This window comes from Arachis hypogaea, chromosome 13 (genome assembly GCF_003086295.3).
Source record: "Arachis hypogaea cultivar Tifrunner chromosome 13, arahy.Tifrunner.gnm2.J5K5, whole genome shotgun sequence".
NCBI classification, from domain to species: domain Eukaryota; kingdom Viridiplantae; phylum Streptophyta; class Magnoliopsida; order Fabales; family Fabaceae; genus Arachis; species Arachis hypogaea.
Genome location: NC_092048.1, coordinates 133795491 through 133817618, shown reverse-complemented (window position 1 = coordinate 133817618; position 22128 = coordinate 133795491). Strand labels below are relative to the sequence as shown.

The 22128-nt window shown below is 36.6% G+C and overlaps 2 protein-coding genes and 1 pseudogene across 2 annotated transcripts; all 3 read left to right on the top strand.

Moving 5' to 3' along the window:
- LOC112735486 (PH, RCC1 and FYVE domains-containing protein 1-like) overlaps positions 1 to 7258 on the top strand; it is a 12404-nt pseudogene extending 5146 nt beyond the window's left edge.
- Positions 7259 to 8423: 1165 nt separating this feature from the next.
- Positions 8424 to 14684, top strand: LOC112733767 (PH, RCC1 and FYVE domains-containing protein 1-like). Its single transcript, XM_025782851.3, has 9 exons — positions 8424 to 8984; positions 9527 to 9613; positions 9988 to 10077; positions 10180 to 10266; positions 10357 to 10551; positions 11187 to 13265; positions 13584 to 13730; positions 13852 to 14210; positions 14296 to 14684. Exons 1-9 carry the CDS (start codon positions 8901 to 8903, stop codon positions 14414 to 14416), a joined length of 3249 nt encoding a protein of 1082 aa, XP_025638636.1. The 5' UTR covers positions 8424 to 8900; the 3' UTR covers positions 14417 to 14684.
- A 2121-nt stretch (positions 14685 to 16805) lies between these two features.
- On the top strand, positions 16806 to 19190 carry LOC140177755 (uncharacterized). Its single transcript, XM_072210915.1, has one exon. The coding sequence runs from the start codon at positions 16806 to 16808 to the stop codon at positions 19188 to 19190; it is 2385 nt and encodes a 794-aa protein (XP_072067016.1).
- The last annotated feature ends 2938 nt before the right edge of the window (positions 19191 to 22128 follow it).

The following is a 22128-nucleotide window of genomic DNA, read 5'->3' as shown; positions in this document are numbered from 1 at the left end:
TCATCACCCACCATGTCATCAATCTTCTTAATCTCTTCCTCAAACTTCATGATTTTTGTCCATGTCACCAAAATTATCTTTATACCATCTTTCCAGATGAACTATCAAGGCCTTCAATTTATCCATGAATTGCGCCTCACCTAGTCCTCTCCATTCTTCCCTGACCATCCTCAGGAAACCTTCGTGTGTAAACTACAAGTGAAGACTTCGGAACGGCCTCGACCCATCTCTTTGCCTCTTATCTTCCACTATAATAGGACAGTGATCAGACAAATCCTTGGACCACCTTGTAACCAAGTCTCTGAAAACTTCTCAAGCCAGTCCAGGCTAACCAGTACCCTATCAATACAGCTACAGGATCGACCTCTGAACCATGTAAACTTGTGGTCAATAATCGAAAAGTCCACCACACTCATGTCATGCATCTAATTCTTGAAGTCTTCGACTGACAAGGATAAACTATCAGTGCCTCATCTTTCTTCCACCTGTACAATCTCATTAAAGTCTCCCATGAAGCAACAGGGAACCTGGCATAACCTAGTTATGTAACTCAACTCTCCCACACAACAAGCTTTCTCTCTAACATGTACACCATAAACCAAAATAAAAGCACAATTAAAATTATTCTTCAACAACTCTCCTTCGACACACAACCATCTCTCCCCTTTATAACTATTTTTTATTTAAAAAATTCATCATCCCATATTAACAACAACCCACCAGATGCACCATCACACTCAACATAGTCCACCCTGCATAACTATTCTCCCAAATTTTTGGTATATCAAATTTAGTCACTAACTGTCTTTTAGTCTCCACCAAACCTAACATGTTTAATCTATATTTTCTCTTCGGTCCTTTACCATCCTCAACTTTCCGTCACCCCTCAACCCCCTAACATTCCAAGAACTATAAATCATTTTAATAAATTATTACACACCTTTTTGTGAGTTTCGGGTCTACTCCATCTAACTTTTACCTTTTGTTTTGCCAACCTTCTTTTTTGAGAAATTTCTTCATTCTATTGTTGGAGAATAGCCATAATGTCATCTTCTTCGTTATATTGCTCTACTCCTTACTTTCTTGCTAAATCCCAAGTCCTTTTATTTTCTAACAATTGCTCATCCAATGTTAAACACTCATTGTCACTGGCTTCATCCTCGTTGACATGTGCTGTGCCCCCTCAGAGTGTCATTATCATTGTAGCCATCTTCGTCATTTAGTACCAGTATATTTTTTTGTCACTAATCGCTTCCATTAGCAGCCCTGTATTGCCAATTCCTTGACTAAGGCTACCACTGCTCAGAGTCATCATCATCACCGTGTCTGTTATTAGATCCCTCTTCCGCACCCTCCTCCCTTGTAGCCCAATAGCCCCTCCATCACATTTTAATCCTCTGCAACCTCCGCCTCCACCGCTCGTCTCCCTCTCCCTCTCCCAGCCTCCTTAACCCCCCCATCATGTGCCAATTCCGATGCACCGACAAAGGATTGAGATTCATATTCTTCTTGATCAACTGCAATGTCAACCTTCCCTCACCATCGTGGTTAATTTAGCCCATCTCCCCGGTTCGCTCCACCACCGTTCGCCGAGCCAGCGCCCCCAATTGTGAATGGCCACCGCGACCCATATACCAACTGCCGCAAGATGTATTTCTCCAGGGTAATGTCAATGCTTCCCCAGCCTTGAGCACGATCCCCCAATTCCGAGTTCCTAGGCATGGAGGCCATCATTGTTCGTTGCGGCACTCCCATGATGGATCATTCTCGATTGACCCGCTTGGCTTGACGACCCGCCAGGACAGGCGTGATCCGGTTGCTCAATCCCAGCCCAGTACACCCTTCCGCAACAGCAACTTGATTAAGTGCTTTGGAGCTTGGGCCTTCATGGCCCAACATGTTATTGCTGCCTCCTTTTCGATTTGGTGGGCCTTATTTTAGGTTCAACCCAATTATATTTGCAACCTCTATACCCAGCCCATTAGATCTACAACTATAATCCTAGGGAATAGTTTGCTCATAATTCACTTCATTACTCACCTCATATCCCATAAATCTATCATGCCTTCAATACCACCATTATTAGGATGATCATTACCAATTTCAATTTGATTGAGTCTTAATATTCATAAACTCCACTCGTTCAAATTATTTCTAAATTTACCAATCTAGCCTCTTCTTCAACCTCCTCCGCAACACCTCGATTACCACTTTCGCTGCCTGATCTGCACTTTCTATCGAATTTGTTGATTCTTTGCGACGATATGCTACATCATCACAAACCCTTGTAGATTATGATCTTATGGTGATCACATCTTCCCTCATCATCTCCCACAATATCCAACTTACAATTCACTCTCCATGTGTTTCGCGTCCATCTCTTTTCACCAAAACGTCAAATCCGCTAGTGCTATTGTGATATGGACCCCATTCATGATTCACGTCCATCACACAGGTATCGATTTCTACACACAGCCGTCACTAAAGAAAATGCATGATTCGTCACGTTATCACACCCAAACCACCTCCCCTCATTGGCTCCCTATTATGCTGAAAGTATTCGCAAGCCATGCATGTAACGGAACCCCAACTTCTAGCCACACTCTTCGAGTTTCGCTTTTCTCCGTCGTCCCTCCATACCTATGAAACTGTGTAGGCTATTCATTTTGATGGTATTTCTTTGATCAACAGACTGTCAAAGGTCACAGAGCTTATATGCTCCCATTTCGCGCACTGAAGATGCTGGTAAGTAGAATTGCGAAAATTTAGAAGATAAAGTAGGGGTATTAGAATTTTATTAAAACTAAATAAAATTTAGGTTTAGGTACTTTTGTCACACGAAACCCTCTTCATTTGTTTTCTTGTTTGATGGGTATTTGTGAGTGTTTCAAGTTCATGGTACAAATGATAGTTTATTCTTTGTATGAAATTTTGATTTGCTTGATTTTTGCCCTGCTTTTTTTCTTTATTTTTTATTTTTTTTTTTGAGTTTCCAGTATCGATTCTAGACTTTTTGAACATAGAACTTTAATACGATGTCATATCATTTATTCTAACAATTTAAATAATAGAAAGAAATATATGAATAGTTATATATTTAACATACTTAAACATATAAAATCACTATATTATTAGAATTAAAACTAGCTTAGTGAATGTTAATTAGGGTTATCCTATGGTTAGAAATGAAAAATAATATATCTTTAATAACTTATTTTATTTGGTACTAAGGAGAAGTGAATACTTAGCTTAACAGTTTCACTATCAAGAAACTAGAACTAAAGTCAAACTAGTTCCCGCTTTCTTTGAAAGGAAGGGTTCAAATTTGAAAATGATATGATTATACATAGAAATGCAATTAATTAACCATAAGGAAGGGTTTTCACTTTCAGTTAATTGCTTAGGAGCGACATATTAACTTTTTCCTAACCTTATATAGTGTATAGACATCAATTCAAGCAACTTACCCTTAATTATTATATGGATATTCTACTTTTTGGATTTCTTTTACATACAAAAAATTATTTTTCTAAAAAAATTATTCAAATTTTAATTTTTGAGATACGATTTTTTTTTTAATATTTGAGTTAAATTCATTGTATTTCCGATGAACCTCATTATATTAATAAGGTTCGCCATATCTTTAATATATTCCGACGAACTTTACATTGAGTTCTTTTAAATATAAAATATAGTGAAAAAGCATTTAATTTTTCAAAATTTTATTTCACATTTTTAACTCTCTTTATTCTCATTCTTTCTTCTGTTGCTAAGGTTATTTTTTGGACATTATTAAAGATTTTGATCTCTTTAGTTAAATCAAATAATTATTCTGTTGTTTAATTTTTTTAATCGGTTTGTAGTTGTTATGTTTATCATTTTTTATGTTTTCGTTTCACATTTTCACTGTATTCGTTTTCATTCTTTCTTATCTTGTCAAGATTATTTTTTTGGAGGCTCAATTTTTTGTTATGAAACCCATAAATGTGATGTGCCTGGATATGAAATAGGGCGTGTTAGACAAATTGTGGGACAGCTTTATGTGACGGCAGGATTAGAATCGGACCCTGCGGTTCTATGTTGCAAAATTGCTTAATAATCGGAAGGTCCGTTTGACAAGCGCGAATTTGATTTCACAGCATGTAATCGGACTGTGTTTTTGTATATATATATGAATTTTGTATGAATTCGTATTCTTACTACAACTCGACCGTCCGACAAACTAAAAAACTCATATGGTAATTGTGTATTCGACACCACACACAGGTCAAATACCTCTTTTTCCATAACTGCGTCCAACCAATATTTACTCCATATTAAAATTAAAAAGCGTTTTTTGGGCATCGCTAAAATTATTGATTTCTTGAGTTTTTCAGTTTTAAGTAATTCTGTTATATGTTTATCTTTTAGCAAATAAAGGCGTGCATGTTTATTTCTCAATGATGTAGTGTATGTAGGTTAATTTTATTATTGTAGTAGCTAGCTAGCTAGGTTGGGGGTTGCAGTTTGCACCTGCAAACTATAAATAAGTTGAAAAATGTGGGCAATATAGAAATTAATATTTAGGGTTAACGTACACACCAAATGTCTCTTAAAGTTTTCTTTTAAATTTAATTTACTATTGCTTGTGCCAAAGAATGTTCGTTCCTTCTTTGGATCATACTGAAGTTATTTGTATTACTTATTGCTTAAGGCAAGTTCAATTTGATTGAATGTCTCCAAGCAAAAACAGAGTCCGACAATTACGTTTTTTTTTTTTTTTTCCTCATTAGTAACTTTTACTCCTTCAATAAATTAAAGGATGCTTGTGGAATTTAATCATACTATTATATATATATATGAGGCAATATATTTATTTGATACAAATTTATCATAAATATGCCAGGTATAGCTAATTATTATTACCCTATTAAATAATTTGCAGATTTATCGGGTGAATTATTATTAGCGTGAGTTGTCAAAAAAATAAATAGGCAAGTATCCAGAATCCAGATAATAACTAGGTAAATAGTCAATAATAATGAATAATATCATATCACATATATAGCATTTACCTTCAATATATTTTGTTGTTGCCTTTTTTTCCCTTGGAATATATTAGTATTTAACCATTTCTATAGAGTACCTACAGTATGGCATTGACTGAGGACAATCACCTATATCATTCTGTTTCCAAAAGGGACAGGTTGACCCTGTGATTCTGTGAATAAATAATTAATTCCACATATAGATATTTGCTGATAATTTAATTTATTTTATTTTATTTAGAGTCATTTTTTTTTAAAGGTAAAGGAGTAATGTCCTTTGCATGAAGGACATGACAATGAATTACAATTCACTGTGAAAAAGAAGGATAGGAAACATGTAAACAAGTAAAGAGAATCTGCAATGTGACCAGGTTGATGTTATATATAGAAAGGAATTTAGCAAAAAAATAAAAGCAGCCCCCCTCCCTTTCCTTTTTTTTTTTTTACTGTTTTGTGGATGTGAGATTTTTGAAAGGACTAAAAGATACACATACTCATTTATTCATTCATTTTTCAAATTTCAAATGTGAAAAAAAAAAACACAAAAGATGTGGAAAAAGAGAAGAACAAGAGCCAGAAAACTATAATTTTTATTTAATTTTGGTGTAACCAAAGTATTTAATAATTAATTTTATTTATAAATAAATTTATAAGCATTATAAATTTTATAGATAAAAAATAATAATATATATATAAAAGTAAAACAAAGAAAAAAAGGACCAAAATCTCAGCAAAGGTCAAGATGAACTGTCCATGGGACCTACATGGTAGACAAAACTGGCAGAGTTAATATGACTTTAGTGAACCTAACTTTGGAAGCAAATGATAATAATAAAAAAAAAGTCAATCTAATCTCTCTTGCATAGATGATAGATCTGTATTTCATTCTCAAGTTTCAACTACCTAGCTACAATTCTACCATTTTCCTGTGCTTTTTATTTGTAAACTATCATTTTCTCTCTCATTTCTCAATTGGATCATGCTATAATATATATATATTTTACTAAAACAGTACTATACTACAATACAAGGACCATTGAGTAGGTATTTTACTTGTTAATCGGAAGCAATAATTGGAACAAGAATCCTAAGTCACATTTTTTCTTGAGGCCCTTTTATAAACTTAGCAATTAGCATAATAGTCAATTAAAAGGTGACATAGCCCACCATTTGGACACTAATTTTGCCATGCTAATGAAATTTACAGTAGGCAAATCTTATATTGCAGGCTCGTTTGTTTGCGTTTTCAAGATAAATAAAATATTTTTTTTTTAAATAAGTACTCATTTTATTGTTTAGAAGTCAGTTTTTTTTTTTTTTTGAAAAAATAGAAACTTGCTTATGCTAAAACTAAAAGAAAAATCAATTGAAGAAGGAAAAAAACTGCAAAAATATTAAATTATCAATTTATTTTCATATATTTTTTCTTAAAAATATCTATTTAAAAGTTTAAAAAATCCTAACACAATTAGTATATTCTATTAAAAATTTATGTAACTATTTGATTTTATACCAACAAGTAAATATATAATAAAAATAATTATACTTTTTAATTTTTTTTTAAATATCATGTTGTGTAAAATATTTTTTTATGACATTAATTGTAATTAGAAAAGTATAGAAAAACAAGAACTGAACAACTCAATTAATAATTATTAATTTAAATTATTTTTTAAATTTAAAATTTAATTAATTGATATTAATGATATTTTTGAATTAAAACTTATTCTAATTTATTTTCACTTTCACTCATCATTCATCACACAAAACTACAAATCATAATTTCTCTTTTCAATATCCCACGCTGCCGCGGTTTCATCGTGCCACTGTAGCGCTGCCGCTGCACCGTCCTCGCATGCCATCGTCAGTCGTCCTTGTATTCTTTTCCGTCACTTCATCTGCCGTTTGCGCAGGACAGCCACCATCGCGCTTCTACTTCACCCACTTTGCGTTCCATCGTGAATCGTCCCTGCAGCACTCGCACCCACTTCGTTGCCCGACGCATCCTCGTCGCTTGCGACTCCCCATTGCTCCCCACTTGCACCCTACGGCTCTCCATCCGTCGTGATGCAGTCACCACCAGGCCTCTTTCACTCACAATGCCTGGCCTTTGTGGCTTCCTCCTCGCAACGCACCACCGCGAGTCCCCCACCGTCCATGCAACGCTATCGCCGGCTACCATGCGGCTCTTCTCCTCCTCCTCCTATTTGGTTTTGAACGATTCTTTTTAACTAGTTTTTTATGTTTCTTTTTCCTAAATTTCGGAGGATTTTTTATTAGTTTTGGATGATTCTTTTCTTTTTTATATATTTTGCATGTTTTTTTATTTCCTTAAGATTTTGATGATTCTTTATCTTATATTTTGGTGTTTTTGTTTTTTGGAGTTTCAAAGTTTTTTTTGGAAAGAGGAATTAGAATTTGTGTAATAAATATTAAAATGTGAATCAAAGTAATAAGAAATAATTAATAATTATTAGTTTTGTATCTTTTAAAAAAAATTTTAAATAATCACTAATTAATAATTAATTAATATAAAATACAATTTAAAAATATTTGTTAATTTGTTACTGTTAGACCTGATAGTTCTCTAGTGGGATTGTACTTAATTTTATATAAAAATATTTATATATTTATATCATATTAAAATAATTAATTATTTATATAAAATATTTTTTTATTTTAATTTATGATTTGAGGAAAAAATAGCCCTCTTAATTACACAAACAAGTGCCGGATTCTCTTGTCCCTAGAAAGACCATTATTATCTAAATTCACTGCTGATTGGTCAAATTGATAAGAAAAGATAATAATTTCTCCTTTTTATGAACTCTTGCTAATTGGAATCCACCTTTGGAACAAATTAAAGTAGGTCCCCCCTCCCTCCTCCCCGTCCTTCTGCCATGGTGAAAAAAAAAAGTGGCCAATGCCAAAAAATGGAATGCATGTACATTAAGGAAAATTGGACTGTTTCTGCATCACATGATTATTAGTATTAGACTATTGTATGTATTATATTAAATGTCACTCACTGTATATAAGTTTTAACCCTCCCCAGTTCCCACCATAAAAAATAAATATTTGTGACATTTAAAAATTCAAAATTCAAAAACATCACATTTGTAAATTGTAATGTACGAGCAGTACCACAAAAGTTTATAGGTCCTGTAATTACGGTTTGACCCCCCTTCCCTTAACCTTTTGTGAGAAAGACAAGAAAGAGTGAGCTTTGCCCAAAAGAAGAAAATGGCATCTTGTTACTGCTATGCTATGCATAATGCATGATTGTAGGGTGTAATATTAGTATTTATGATGATAAATGGGAAAATAAATAAATGAAATAAAAACAAGTAAGAAAAAGGCAAGATATATAAGGACAATAAATGAGATGTGGTAAGAATAATAGTGTGTGTTAGTGTTACTGCTTCCACCTCTTTTCTTCTTTTTTATACAAGAAAATGGTGTACACGTGCATATGGTTTTAAGTTCTCAGTTTCATAGGCCCCTCTCTTCTTTTTCTCTCTCAAAAATGGCACGAATTTCCAAGTGAACACACAGTGAATCAATGGATGAACCAAACAGATTCAACTGTTTAAGTTAATAAAGCTAAGAGAAAAGAAACCTCTCTTCTTCTCTTCTCTTCTTCTTCTTCCAACTCTGTCTATGCTCTCTTCTATTCTCTTCTGACTTTGTGTGTTCAGACACTTCACTCTTAACACAACACAACACAACACAACAGAGAGAGAAAGAGAGAGAGATTATTATATTCTGTTCTCTGCATTCTCATAGGAGTCATTTTTGGTGCAAACTAATGATAAGGTTTCAGTTTCTTCACTTCTGTTTCCGTTGTCTTCTTCCATTCATTCTTCTTCTTTAATGAAACTAACTGCAACAACAACAACCATGACAATGGAAGAAGACTCCTTAGCTGCACTTCCATTTGACAGAGCTGTTGAACAGGTTCAATTTCCTCTTTACATTTTCTCTCTACACTTCAAAGTTTAGAATTTTTCCTTCTTAGCTCTGATTTTTTTTTCTTTCAATTTTGAATTCCTCATTTTCCTTTCTGGCAATGCCATTGGCTGAGTTTATGATATCACTTCTGATTATTCCAGTTTTAGTTTCAATTTTGAATACTATATAGGATTGGGAATTAATCATCTTTTCTGTTTACATCAATTTTCTTACAACATAAGAATCCATTGAGGCATGTTAATGTTCTTTCAAAAACCAGAATTCTTTCTTCTCTCTCTTTCTCTCTCTCTCTCATTTTAGTGTATATATATATATGCACACATTCCCATGTCAGTGTGGATCATCATGAAAGGTAGACTTTAGTGTTTGTTCTTTGGAATTGCCAATGTGAAATGATATTTTATTTTTGTTTTTTCGGTATTTCCTTTGTGCAATAGTTTCTACTGTTTGTTTACCTTCCTTTCTGACAAACTTCAAAATTGTTTTTTTTCCCCCTTTTTCTTAATTTATTAATTATTTCTGTTCAGGCAATTGTATCTATAAAGAAAGGTGCATATTTACTAAAGTGTGGTCGCAGAGGAAAACCAAAGCTCTGCCCTTTCAGACTTTCCCCGGTAATAGGCATATTTGTGATGACACATTATTTCAATAATTTCTTTGCTTCTTCTGATAATTTCTTAATGATATGTGGCCTATGATTTTCATTATATTCTGTTCTTCAAATTTGTTATATAAACATTAAATTTAGAGGTTTCGAAATCTTCCCCCTGTTAGATTCTCAATGGTCTCACTAGTGATTGAAACTTGTATTTGTTGTTTTTTATTGTTTTTTATTTTTACTGTTAACTACTAAATCCATAATGCTATCTTCAAATTAAAGTCTACTTTGATCTGGAAACTATAGTTGCTTGCAATGCTAAATACTACTATCTATGAAGTTTCTTTAATTATGATGAAGATGTTAACATGTCTTCTCCCCTGATTATAGGATGAGAGGAATTTGATTTGGTACTCAGGGCAGCAGGAAAAGCATTTGCGATTGAGTTCGGTTTCGAAGATTATTCAAGGGCAGGGAAATGTATGTAACAAACATCCATGGCCATGCTACCTTCTTGCTTGATGAATTTTCCAGATGAACCTGAAGTTTTGGTCTAATAATACAACACTAATCCTTTTTCAGATAAGGTGCCAAAGGCAAAATGAAGCTGAAAAGGAGTGCCATTCATTTTCGCTAATCTATGCTGACAGTGAACACTCTCTTGATCTGGTAATATTTGTGATTAGCACATTGCATATAATATAACTGTATTTGTTTTCTTATATCCATATATCATTTATTTATTTATGTTAAATGTAGATATGCAAGGACAAAGCACAGGCTACTACTTGGTTTGTTGGATTGAGAGCTGTGATTTCTCGGTGCCAGCATCCTCGACCTTTCAGTAGTTTAAGAAGCTGCAAAGGGGTTCAGAGTTGTGTCAGTAGTCCGGCCGGAATATTACGAAGAAAGAAAAATCTTGGCCTCCTGGATGATACCTCCCAATTTGCTCAGGTTATAGACATATTCCATGTATCTACCTTAGCTATTTATAAAGATTTGAGAAATCAATCTCAATTGCTGGTTGATAATTCTGAGTTCCATATACAGAAAATTATAATCCTAGTTTTTATTCTTATATAATAAAACTAAGACATGTTGCTTTTTGCAGTTATGTTTGACATGCAACAAATTATTAGTCTTTCATGTACTGACATGGTGGAAATTTTCCTTTCACCTTGTTGAATGGTTTGGTAGCCTGTTATACTCTCGGTTCCTTTCACATTTGGTGCTTCTTCAATATCTTGAAAATAAATGAATGTGAAACAGAATTTATTTTTGGAGTGATTGGATTATAGTTTAGATAGAAAATTAGGAGTATCATTGTGGAATTGAATGGTATATTTCAGACAGAGTAGAATATAGAAGAAATGAATCAGATAAAAGAGAAGAATATAATTAGGAAGAAGAGAGTTCTAAGGCATTTTACAAATTCCATAATGAATGTTATAATACCTAACTCCTATTTAAACTATTTCTATCAATGTCTAATATCTTATTCTATTTCTAAGTCCAATTATGCTCATTACAAAATGTATAATTTTCATAGAAGACTGAATGTGACTTTCACTTTTGATTTCATTTTGAAGGTACATAGTGTATGCGCAAGTCCCACTTTGTCACTCTCAGAAAGGTGTTTTTCTGATGGCTTATCATATACATCTGATAAGTTTTATCCATCAACACCTTTCCTTTCCAGTGCAAATGACATGATTGATAATTCTGTCCCAAGTTCTCCATATATTGATCCAGATACTCCTATTAAGATCGAAACAACACGTCTCAACAAGGAGCACAAGAATTTGTCCTGCAGGTCTATGTTGAACCCCGCCACACCACTCATAAGAAACAACAATGCATTGAAGGATGTAATGGTTTGGGGTGGAGGGATTGGAGGTCTTGTAGGGATTGTAAATGAAAGGTTTGTGAACCAACATGGAATATATTCTTTAGTTCCAAAGTTGCTAGAATCCACTATGATGTTAGATGTACAAAATATAGCTTTAGGAGGAAAACATGCTGCCTTGGTAACAAAAGAAGGGGAAGTGTTTTGTTGGGGTCAAGGGAAGTGGGGAAGGTTGGGGCAAAAAATTGATATAGACACTAGCTCCCCGAAAATAGTCGATTCTCTTAATGGTGTTCATATAAAACAGGTAACCTGTGGTGAGTATCATACATGTGCTTTGACAGATTCTGGTGAAGTATATGCATGGGGGAATGATGTTTGTTGTTCGGATTTGGTTAATGAAGGCCGGATAAAAAATCAATGGATACCACATAAACTTTCAGGTCCTCTAGATGGTATTAGCATTTCAAGCATTGCTTGTGGAGAATGGCACACTGCCATTGTCTCTAGCTGTGGAAAATTATTTACATATGGAGATGGTACCTTCGGAGTTCTTGGCCATGGCAATCTTCAGAGCTGTTCTCGACCGAAACATGTTGAGTCTCTTAGTGGTCTAAAGGTGAGGTCTGTTGCTTGTGGTTCATGGCATACAGCTGCAATTGTGGAAGTCATGGTTGATCACTTTCGGTATAATACTCCTACGGGCAAGCTGTTTACTTGGGGAGATGCAGATGAAGGGAGGCTTGGTCATGCAGATAATGGAAACAAGCTTGTGCCGACTTGTGTTTCACAACTCGTTGACTATGATTTTGTTCAAGTAAGTTGTGGAAGAATGTTGACTGTAGCACTTACTAATATGGGCAAGGTATTTGCAATGGGAAGCGCGAGATATGGACAGCTCGGAAATCCTCACGCCAGAGATAGAGCAGTAATGGTTGAAGGACAGCTTAAACAAGAGTTTGTTAAAGTGATTTCGGCTGGTTCATATCATGTTGCTGTTTTGACTTCGGCCGGGAGTGTCTATACATGGGGCAAAGGTGAAAATGGTCAACTTGGACTAGGTGATAGCGAAGACAGATACACGCCTTCTTTTGTTGAGGCTCTAAGAGACAGGCAAGTAGAAACAATAACTTGTGGATCAAGTTTCACGGCTGCAATCTGTTTGCACAGACCGATTTCTATCAGTGACCAGTCAGCTTGTAGTGGGTGTAGGCTGCCGTTTGGATTCACAAGGAAGAAGCATAACTGTTATGATTGTGGCCTTCATTTCTGCCGCGCTTGTAGTAGTAAAAAGGTTATAAATGCTTCTCTAGCCCCAAGTAAGAGCAAGGCCTTTCGAGTTTGTGATCAGTGCTATGATAGAAGGCAAGGAAGTACACATTCAGCAGTGGCTTTGAAGTCTAGAAATTGCAACTCCCAGCAGCTGCACAGACTTCCTGATCTGACTGAAGATAGAGGAGAGACAACTATGGCACAGGGTCCTCTCTTGACGCTCGGCCAATCATGTTATAGGAAAAGCATGCCCAGTGGAAGAAAGGACTGGAAAAACCAACAAGAGAGCCAGCAGCATTTAGAAGATAGTTCTTCTTCTATGTTAGGTGGGATGCCCCAATGGGGGCAAGTTCCATGCCCTGCCCAATTTAGAATCAATTGTAAAGAAAATTTGGCTGGGCATGTTTCTTCGTCGAAAAATAAAGTAGCTACTGTTGCCCCACCAAATATAGAATCTCCTGCGGCAGCATTCAACTTCTCTAGTGCAGAGTCAGATACAACAAAGTCTGATAAGATGCTCATTGAAGAAGTTCAGAGGCTGAGAGCTGAGGTAACTTTTGTTTCAATGTTGTACATGCTGCATTTGTGACAAAGAAACAGTTATTATCCTGCTTAGATTTCTATAAATGAATATATTCCTGTATGTATCTCCAGCATTCAACTATAATTCAAATTTGTAAAATTTGTTTTCGCATTTTCCGTTAGGATAACTGGTGAGCATTTAGCCCTTTAGGTTGCTTCATTTCATTCCTCTCATTCTGATTTTCCTATATCTGAGTAGCAAATTAACCAGTGCTGTTCACTTGCGTATTTAAAAAACATCTGACTGTGCATTTAATGCATGCTATTATTTCATTTCTTTTGATAGTTAAAGAGACTTGAAGAACAGTGTGAACTCAAAAACCATAAGATACAAGAGTGCCAACAGAAAATTGAGGAGAGTTGGTTTGTAGCAAAGGAGGAAGCTGCTAAGTCCAAAGCAGCAAAAGAGGTCATAAAAGCTTTGGCTGTAAGGGTAAGTTTTCTTATATTGTGTTTGTTTTGTTCATTTACACAAAGGCTTCCGTACAAGAAACATATGTTGTAGTAGTCCTTATGATATGGCCTTAACATTATATTAATTATCACCACTGCAGCTTCATACAATATCAGGAAAAGAGAATGCTGGACAAGAAGGAAAAGTTGGGATACATGATTGCATGTCTAATTTGGCACCCATACATATAGATATGAATAGTCCTAGGGATGGCAACATGGACAGTCTATCTAATTCCCCTATAGTATTCTCAGACACATTGAAATCAAAACTTGGGAGAAACATGTTACTCAAGAATGATAGAGTGACGGAAAATTCTAGCGTCGCTAAACCACAGTCACAGCAAGACAATACTGACAGCATGAAGGTTGAATGGGTAGAACAGTATGAGCCTGGTGTTTACATCACATTCACAACCTTGCCATGTGGGAAAAAGGGCCTTAAAAGGGTCAGATTCAGGTAATGCCTATTCCATGCTTCTTGTTAGCCAAAATATATCTAAACAATATGTTTTCTGAATCTGCATTACATGCATAATTCACAGCCGGAAACGATTCTCGGAGAAGGAAGCAGAACGGTGGTGGGAAGAGAATCAATGCAGAGTGTACCATAAATATGAGATTGAAGGGTGTATAAACAATAGCCAAAGTCAGGTGAAAGGCTAATTTTTGGTTTGCCATTCATCTCTTGAAGTTTTTGGTTTCACTATTATTCTTGGTAGTGGAGAGCAGGTTCTTAGATATGAGCAGAAGCTTATTAATTATTACTATTACTGCAAAGAAAATATCAAAGTCTATCTTGCATGTATAATCATGCTTTGATGATTATCAATCATCATGGGGCATTCTATATATCCTATTGTACAGCTATAAATAACAGAATGTCCCCGGATTTTCTTACTATTCAATTTATAAAAGCTCTTTCAATTTTCAATGTTTTTTTTTTTCTGCTCATTTTACATTAAAGATTGATGTTGTAAAAGTTAATTGATAACATATATAATACCTGATATGTCTAATTAGATATTAATCAAATATGCTTATGAAAATTTATTAATTTAGTCATTTTCTCCAATTACAAAAATCTTATTCCTAATGTGACCTAGTGACTAAACTGATCGTAAACATATTTAGTTATCGTCTAATTGAACATGTTATATATCATGTATGCTATTAGTTAATATTTCATATCATCAATTGTTGACGAAAATTGTTAGTGGAATAATTAAAAGATAGATATAATTAATTTATAATCTTTGAATGACCAATTTAATGAAAAAATCTTTCAGAGAAACGAATTTAAAAAATGTTTTATTTGTGACTAATTTAATTATTAACCGGTGCAAAAATTAAAAAGATAATCGTTTTCAATCAGAGTATTGTGAATTAAATATAAATTCATCAACCTGCGATTAGTAATCATGGTGCAGGAAATTAACCAGTAACAAAAAATATGAAAATATTCAATGATTTCTTTTTCACTATTTTCTACTTGAAGAACTGGATCATGTGGGCCCTGCATTCTGGCCAGCTATTTTCTTTAGGCCTGAAAACTGAAAAGGATTCCATATAGAGTCTCCTTTCGGCCTTGTATATGCTTTAAATAGCCATAAAACAAAAATTTGTATTTTATCTACATCTCTATCTCTAAGTTATTGCAATTGTGTCCGAATACAAGGTTAAGGGGCAAGGCATTAAATCAAGGAAAAGTCTAGGGGCTAGCAATTTTTGTATTTTTTGGCTAATACTTAATCATTAAAAGAAAAATAAGTGATTTTTTATCATTGGATATAATCTCACACTGTTAAAAAGACTATTGATGACTAATTGATAGTTATAAAACACAAAAGTTGTTGGTCCCCTAGCACTCCTCTTAAATCAATTAACGAAATTCATATAAAAATGAGGGCAAAGTCTTGATAAACATGTTACACGTTACGTGCGTATGTTGAGACTTCAAATGGAGTTCGCTTTCCGAATGAATACACCGACATTTCTTTTCTGTGATTAACAACAATTATCTCCATAAAGACACATATTTCTATTCTAGTAACAACTAATCACTCATTTGGCTCCGTGGACCGTGGTTATCCTTTTCAATTTTCATTGTTTTTGCCTTACAGAATTTATTAATAATAAATGTAAGAAATCCTAAATGAAATCTTACCACAATTATCTATTCTTGTTTTTATATAATCAGATTTCTTTTTCTTTTTATAATTGTATCTGATCCGTTAGGTCAAAACCGAGTCATAATGGGAATCTTGGAACTAGGATCAACACACAACTCTTTCGTAAAATTCTCTCCAGAGCTAACTAAGTTTCGAAATATCAGAACACAACCAAACCAGTAACAAAATAATGCGGATAACGGTTTCCCAATTACTCCATTATATACGAGTGATTTACTCCGTCACAGGTACGCTATTCACTCCAATCTTATTCTGAACTCTCTCATACTCATACTTATTTGAGCGTTGGAGTCCCTTTTCAGGTACCCAACGCCGCCTCCCCAGGAGAAGACGACGTTCCACTCCTTCCGCTCTAAGAAAAGCGAGTTCAACCGCTAGCAGAACGAGCTATACCCCGAAGCTCACTTTCACACAGGAACATTTGGCGCCCACCGTGGGGCAGAGGATTTTTCTAACCCCACAACTCTTTACTCTACATATTTTTCATTTCCTTTTGCAGGACGGGAGACATGACGGACGAGCACAATCACGCTCCCTCCGACGTCAATCACGCCGAAATTCTGACAATCAATGAGGCCCTCAGGGCCGAAAATCAAAGAATGGCCGAGCTCCTACGACAGATGGAGCACGATCGCAGCAAAGGAGAACACAAAAATGTTGAAAATAAGGACGACAATGACGAGCACACCTCGGAAACTAAACACACCATCCCAAAGATCACAAAAACTACCACCAAAAGAACCAACCCCTTCACAAAAGAAGTTATGAACTTTGAAATGCCCAAAAACTTCACCTTACCTTCGACGCTCAAACCCTAACAAGGAATAGGAGACCTAAATGTCCACGTTACCAAGTTCCACGCCATGATGTTCATGAATAAGGAGTCCGACCCGATCTTATGCAGAACCTTCCCAACCTTCCTGGACGGAGCCGCCTTAATATGGTTCTCCAACCTATCCGAAGGCTCCATATCAAGCTTCGATGAGCTGGCCGACCAGTTCGTCAATCATTTCACCGCATCCAAAATATATGTCCACAATTCCGATTACCTGAGCACTATCAAACAAGGACCGAACGAAAGCCTGAAAGACTACATGACTAGATTCGCTGAAGCAACCAACGAAATACCCAACCTAAACCCTAAAGTACACCTCCACGCCCTAAAAAGCGGCCTCCGACCAGGAAAATTCCAAGAATCCATAGTGGTGGCGAAACCAAAAACCCTGGCCGAATTCCAAGAAAAGGCAACAATTCAGATCGAAATCGAAGAATTTCGAGCACTACGAAGAGCGGAAAAGCCTACCACAAATAGGGAAGAAGAAAGACGAAACAAACACCCAACCAGTAGGACAGAGCAGAGATCATTCCGATTACCTCCTAAATTCGACAGCTATACCCCCCTTAATGCAAAAAAGGAGGACATTATAAAGGACATACTACACTCAAAGCTCATCAAACCCCCAAACAGAGCTGGTACATATCAGGACCAGCGACATGTGGACAGATCAAAGTATTGTGCTTTTCACCAAAAGTACGGCCACACCACAGACGACTGCGTAATAGCAAAAGATGTCCTTGAGAAGCTGGCCCGCCAGGGACTACTCGACAAATACGTTGACAGCCGGGGACGAAGGCGGAACATGGAAGACCTCGGCCAACAACCCAACGTAACTGACAATTCCCGAGATAAAGGGAAGAAGGTAGACAGTGATATCCATCCACCACGTAGGATAATAAACTGCATTTCTGGTGGTTTTGCAGGTGGCAGATGTACAAACTCGGCACGAAAAAGGTCGTACCGAACTATGATGACAATGACAGAATTCACCCCATCTCAACCTATCAACAAGGACAAGCCAAAAATTTCATTCGTCCCCAAAGACTTTAAGTCAAATGATCGAAACTTGGATGACCCGGTTGTCATCACAGCACAAGTCGGAGAACCATTAGTAAAGAAGATCCTAATGGATTCAGGAAGCAGCGCGGACGTGCTTTTCTATTCAACATTCCAAAAGATGAAACATAGCGACAAGAATCTCCAACCATCTTCTGGAGAATTGGTAGGTTTTTCAGGTGAGCGCGTCTCCATTCGAGGTTATATTTGGTTACAAACCACTTTCAGGGAATATCCTAACAGCAAGACGATAGATATACAGTATCTTGTCGTAGACTGCAAAAGCCCATATAATATTATTTTAGACAGACCATCTTTGAACGCATTCAATGCTATTGTTTCTACTGTGCATTTGTCTGTTAAGTTTCTTTCGCAGGATAACAAAGTCATTACTATCCACGGAGACCGAAAAGAGGCCAAACAGTGCTATAACGCCAGTCTAAAAAGCGAACAGCCAAGACAACCCGAACAGCAATATGTCCAAGCAGTATATAACTCGGATCAACTGCCTGCCCTGGCCAACCTGGACCCCAGAACTAGCCATCAAGAGCGGCCGATGCCAACAGACGATCTCACTAAAATTCAATTAACAAACGACAAAGCCAAGTATACTTACCTCGGCAACACGCTTAAAAAAGAAGAACAAGACCAATTAGCCGAACTACTGAGGCACAACACTGACCTATTCGCTTGGACCCCAGCAGACATGCCAGGAATAGATCCCAACGTCATTTGCCATAAATTAGTCATCAACCCAACAGTCCGACCTATAGCCCAAAAGAAACAACACCTCGGCACCGACAAGAGAGCAGCCTCTCTAGAAGAAATCCAAAAGCTACTAAACGCTGGCTTCATCAAAGAACTCAGATACTCCACTTGGTTAGCCAACGTCGTAATGGTAAAAAAGAACAACGGTAAGTGGAGGATGTGTGTGGACTATACAGACCTTAACAAGGCCTGCCCAAAGGACGCATACCCCCTCCCATCCATTGATAAACTTGTTGATAGTTCTTCTGGTTTCCAATGTTTAAGCTTTATGGATGCCTATTCTGGCTATAATCAAATCCTCATGCATGAGGCTGACCAAGATAAAACTGCCTTTATTACTGACAATGAAAATTTCTGTTATAAGGTTATGCCATTTGGGCTCAAAAACGCAGGTGCTACCTACCAACGGCTTATGGACAAAATTTTCACAAGTCAAATCGGACGAAACATAGAAGTCTATGTCAATGATATGGTGGCAAAATCAACACACACAGCAAACCATGTCAAAGACCTAATAGAGATATTCCAACAACTCCGAAAGTACAATATGAAGCTTAATCCTGAAAAATGTGCTTTCGGCGTATAGAGCGGAAAATTCCTCGGCTTCATGCTGACCTGCCGAGGTATCGAAGCAAACCCCGAAAAGTGCCAGGCAATTCTAAACATGCGAATCCCAAAAACGGTCAAGGAGGTCCAACAACTAACCGGCCGACTTGCAGCTTTGGCCAGGTTCCTACCTCGAGTAGCCCACCGATCACACCATTTTTTTCAAAACTCTATGGAAACAAGCAGAATTTCACTGGACCGAGGAATGCGAAACAGCTTTCACCGAGCTCAAGGCCATACTTTCAGACCCTCCAATCCTCTATACCCCAGAAGCTGGTAAACCACTTTATCTATATTTATCTATTACTAACCAGGCTATCAGTTCTGACTTGGTAACAAAAACAGAAAAGCAACAACACCCGGTATACTTCGTCAACAAATCTCTTCAAAACGCCGAGGTTCGTTATCCAAAGATAGAGAAACTGGCACTAGCCCTAGTCACAACATCCAGACACCTACGACATTACTTTCAAAGCCATACCATTGTGGTCAGAATAGAACAACCCTTAAGACAAATACTGACGAAGCCAGAACTAGCAGGACGGTTAATCAAATGGTTGATCGAGCTGTCAGAATACGACATCCAATACCAATCCAGATGAGCCATCAAATCACAAGCATTAGCCGACTTCATTGCAGAATTCACCACAGAAAAGCAAGATCCTAAAGATAACATTTGGACACTATATGTCGATGGTGCCTCAAACAACAAAGGTTCCGGAGCAGGAATACTCCTCGAAGACAAACACGGAACACAATTAGAGCAATCCCTACAATTTACCTTTCATGCAAGCAATAACCAAGCAGAGTACGAAGCTCTCATAGCAGGACTTCGACTGGCCCACACAATGGGCGTAACACATTTAAATGTCAAATGTGACTCCCTCCTTGTGGTACAACAGGTAACAGGTAATTTCCAGGTAAAATACCCGTTATTATAAAAATACAATATCATAGTCAATAGCCTCGTCAGTAATTTTCAACATTTTAATATATTCCACATACCTCGGGAACAAAATGATAGAGCAGATATCCTTTCAAAATTAGCAACAACAAGAAGTCAAACTACACCACCCATCTTATTCCAACTTACACTCGAAGAGCCTAGTGTTATGCTAACATCAATCTCGAGTATTTCACAGGAAGATGACTGGAGATCACCCTTCATAACTTACTTGCAAACAGGTAACATCCCCAGCAACATCCAAAATCAACGAAAGTTCAAATGAAGAGCAAGTTTTTACACAATGTTCGGAACCGAATTATAGAAAAGAGGATTCACAAGACCGCTCCTAAGATGCCTAAACACGGTAGAAGCCAAACTGGCAATAGATGAAGTCCACAGGGAGTCTGTGGCACACACATAGGCAGCCGGAGTCTAGCTGCCAAAATCCTCCGAGCTGGTTACTACTGGCCGACGTTAAAACAAGACTGCATGAATAAAGTAAAGCATTGCGACCACTGCCAACGTCATGCACCAATCATTCACAACCCAGCCGAGCAGTTACATACATCCGAGATATGCTGGCCGTTCAACAAATGAGGGCTAGATATCCTCGAACCATTCCCACCCACTCCAGGCCAGGTTTAATTTTTAATTGTCGCCATAGATTACTTTACAAAATGGATAGAGGCTACACCATTGGCAAAAATAACTTCCGAAAAATGATTTCTTTCGTTTGGAAAAACATACTATGCCACTTTGGTATTCCTCAATTCATTATTACTGATAATGGTAGACAATTCATAGATCAAAAGTTCACAAATTTCTTACAAAATTTTAAAATATTTCAACAGTTCTCCTCTGTCGAACATCCATAAACTAACGGCCTAGCTGAAGCCGCCAATAAGATCATTTTGCAGGGCATTAAAAAGAAGCTCGACGACTCAAAAGGAGAATGGGCCGAGCTTATCCCTGAAGTACTATGGAGCTATAACACAACTGAACAATCATCAAAAAAGAAAACACCTTTCAGGCTAGTGTACGGATGCGACGCCATGATACTAGTTGAGATATCTATACAAAATCCTAGAACAACAAACGTCAACGAAAGCGACAATATTGAAAACAGAAGAGTCGAGCTTGACCTCACAGAGGAAGATCGAGACAAATCAACGCTACAACAATTAGCGGCAAAACGAGCTATAGCTCGAAAATATAACAAGAAATTCAAAACAAGGACATTCTCACAAGGAAACCTAGTACTCATAAAAGTTGAAGACATACGAAGGCCACAAGGACACGGCAAACTAAGCGCAAATTGGGAAGGACCATTCAGAATACAAAAAGTCATTGGCAAGGGAGCATACAAAATACAAAAGCTCAATGGAACTATACTACCAAACGCTTGGAACATATCATCTCTGAAAATGTATTTCAGCTAGTCTATAAGTCGGACAAGGTGATGCACTCTTTTTCCTACTACCAGATTTTGTCCCTAAGGAGGGTTTTGCTAGAGAGGTTTTAATGAGGCACACCACCCCGCATCCTTTTCAACAAATCATATTGTATAGTAAACAAACAACTATTTATATCGCATCTCATACGTAGGCAACTTCAAAACAAACAAACACTAACTTTCCGACACATTTGAGCATATTTGTCGGAAGAGCAATTCAAATATTCCATACATTCCTCAAACCCAATTCTAACATTATCAAACTTCTTTGATCAAAGGCATAAAACGACTACAAGTCCTAACGGGGCTAATAGCATACCCCTCATCCCACAAACTCTATGCACAAAACGAAAGCACAAATTGTGCAGAGATACAAAACAACAAACAAACAACAAAACTCTTGTATCCTAATCCCTTGATCCTTGCAAACAAACAAATACCAATATGCAAACATACCTCCTAAACAATTCAAACATGAAACATAACCAAATCAAACCCCAATATTACCATATCTGTTTA

Excerpts from the sequence above, each read along its gene's own strand:
- LOC112733767 (XM_025782851.3), top strand. The coding sequence starts at position 8,901 with ATGAAACTAACTGCAACAACAACAACCATGACAATGGAAGAAGACTCC. Across the intron at positions 13,731-13,851 it reads TAAAAGCTTTGGCTGTAAGG|CTTCATACAATATCAGGAAA; the intron begins GTAAGTTTTCTT and ends TCACCACTGCAG. Across the intron at positions 14,211-14,295 it reads CTTAAAAGGGTCAGATTCAG|CCGGAAACGATTCTCGGAGA; the intron begins GTAATGCCTATT and ends CATAATTCACAG.
- LOC140177755 (XM_072210915.1), top strand. The coding sequence starts at position 16,806 with ATGATGTTCATGAATAAGGAGTCCGACCCGATCTTATGCAGAACCTTC.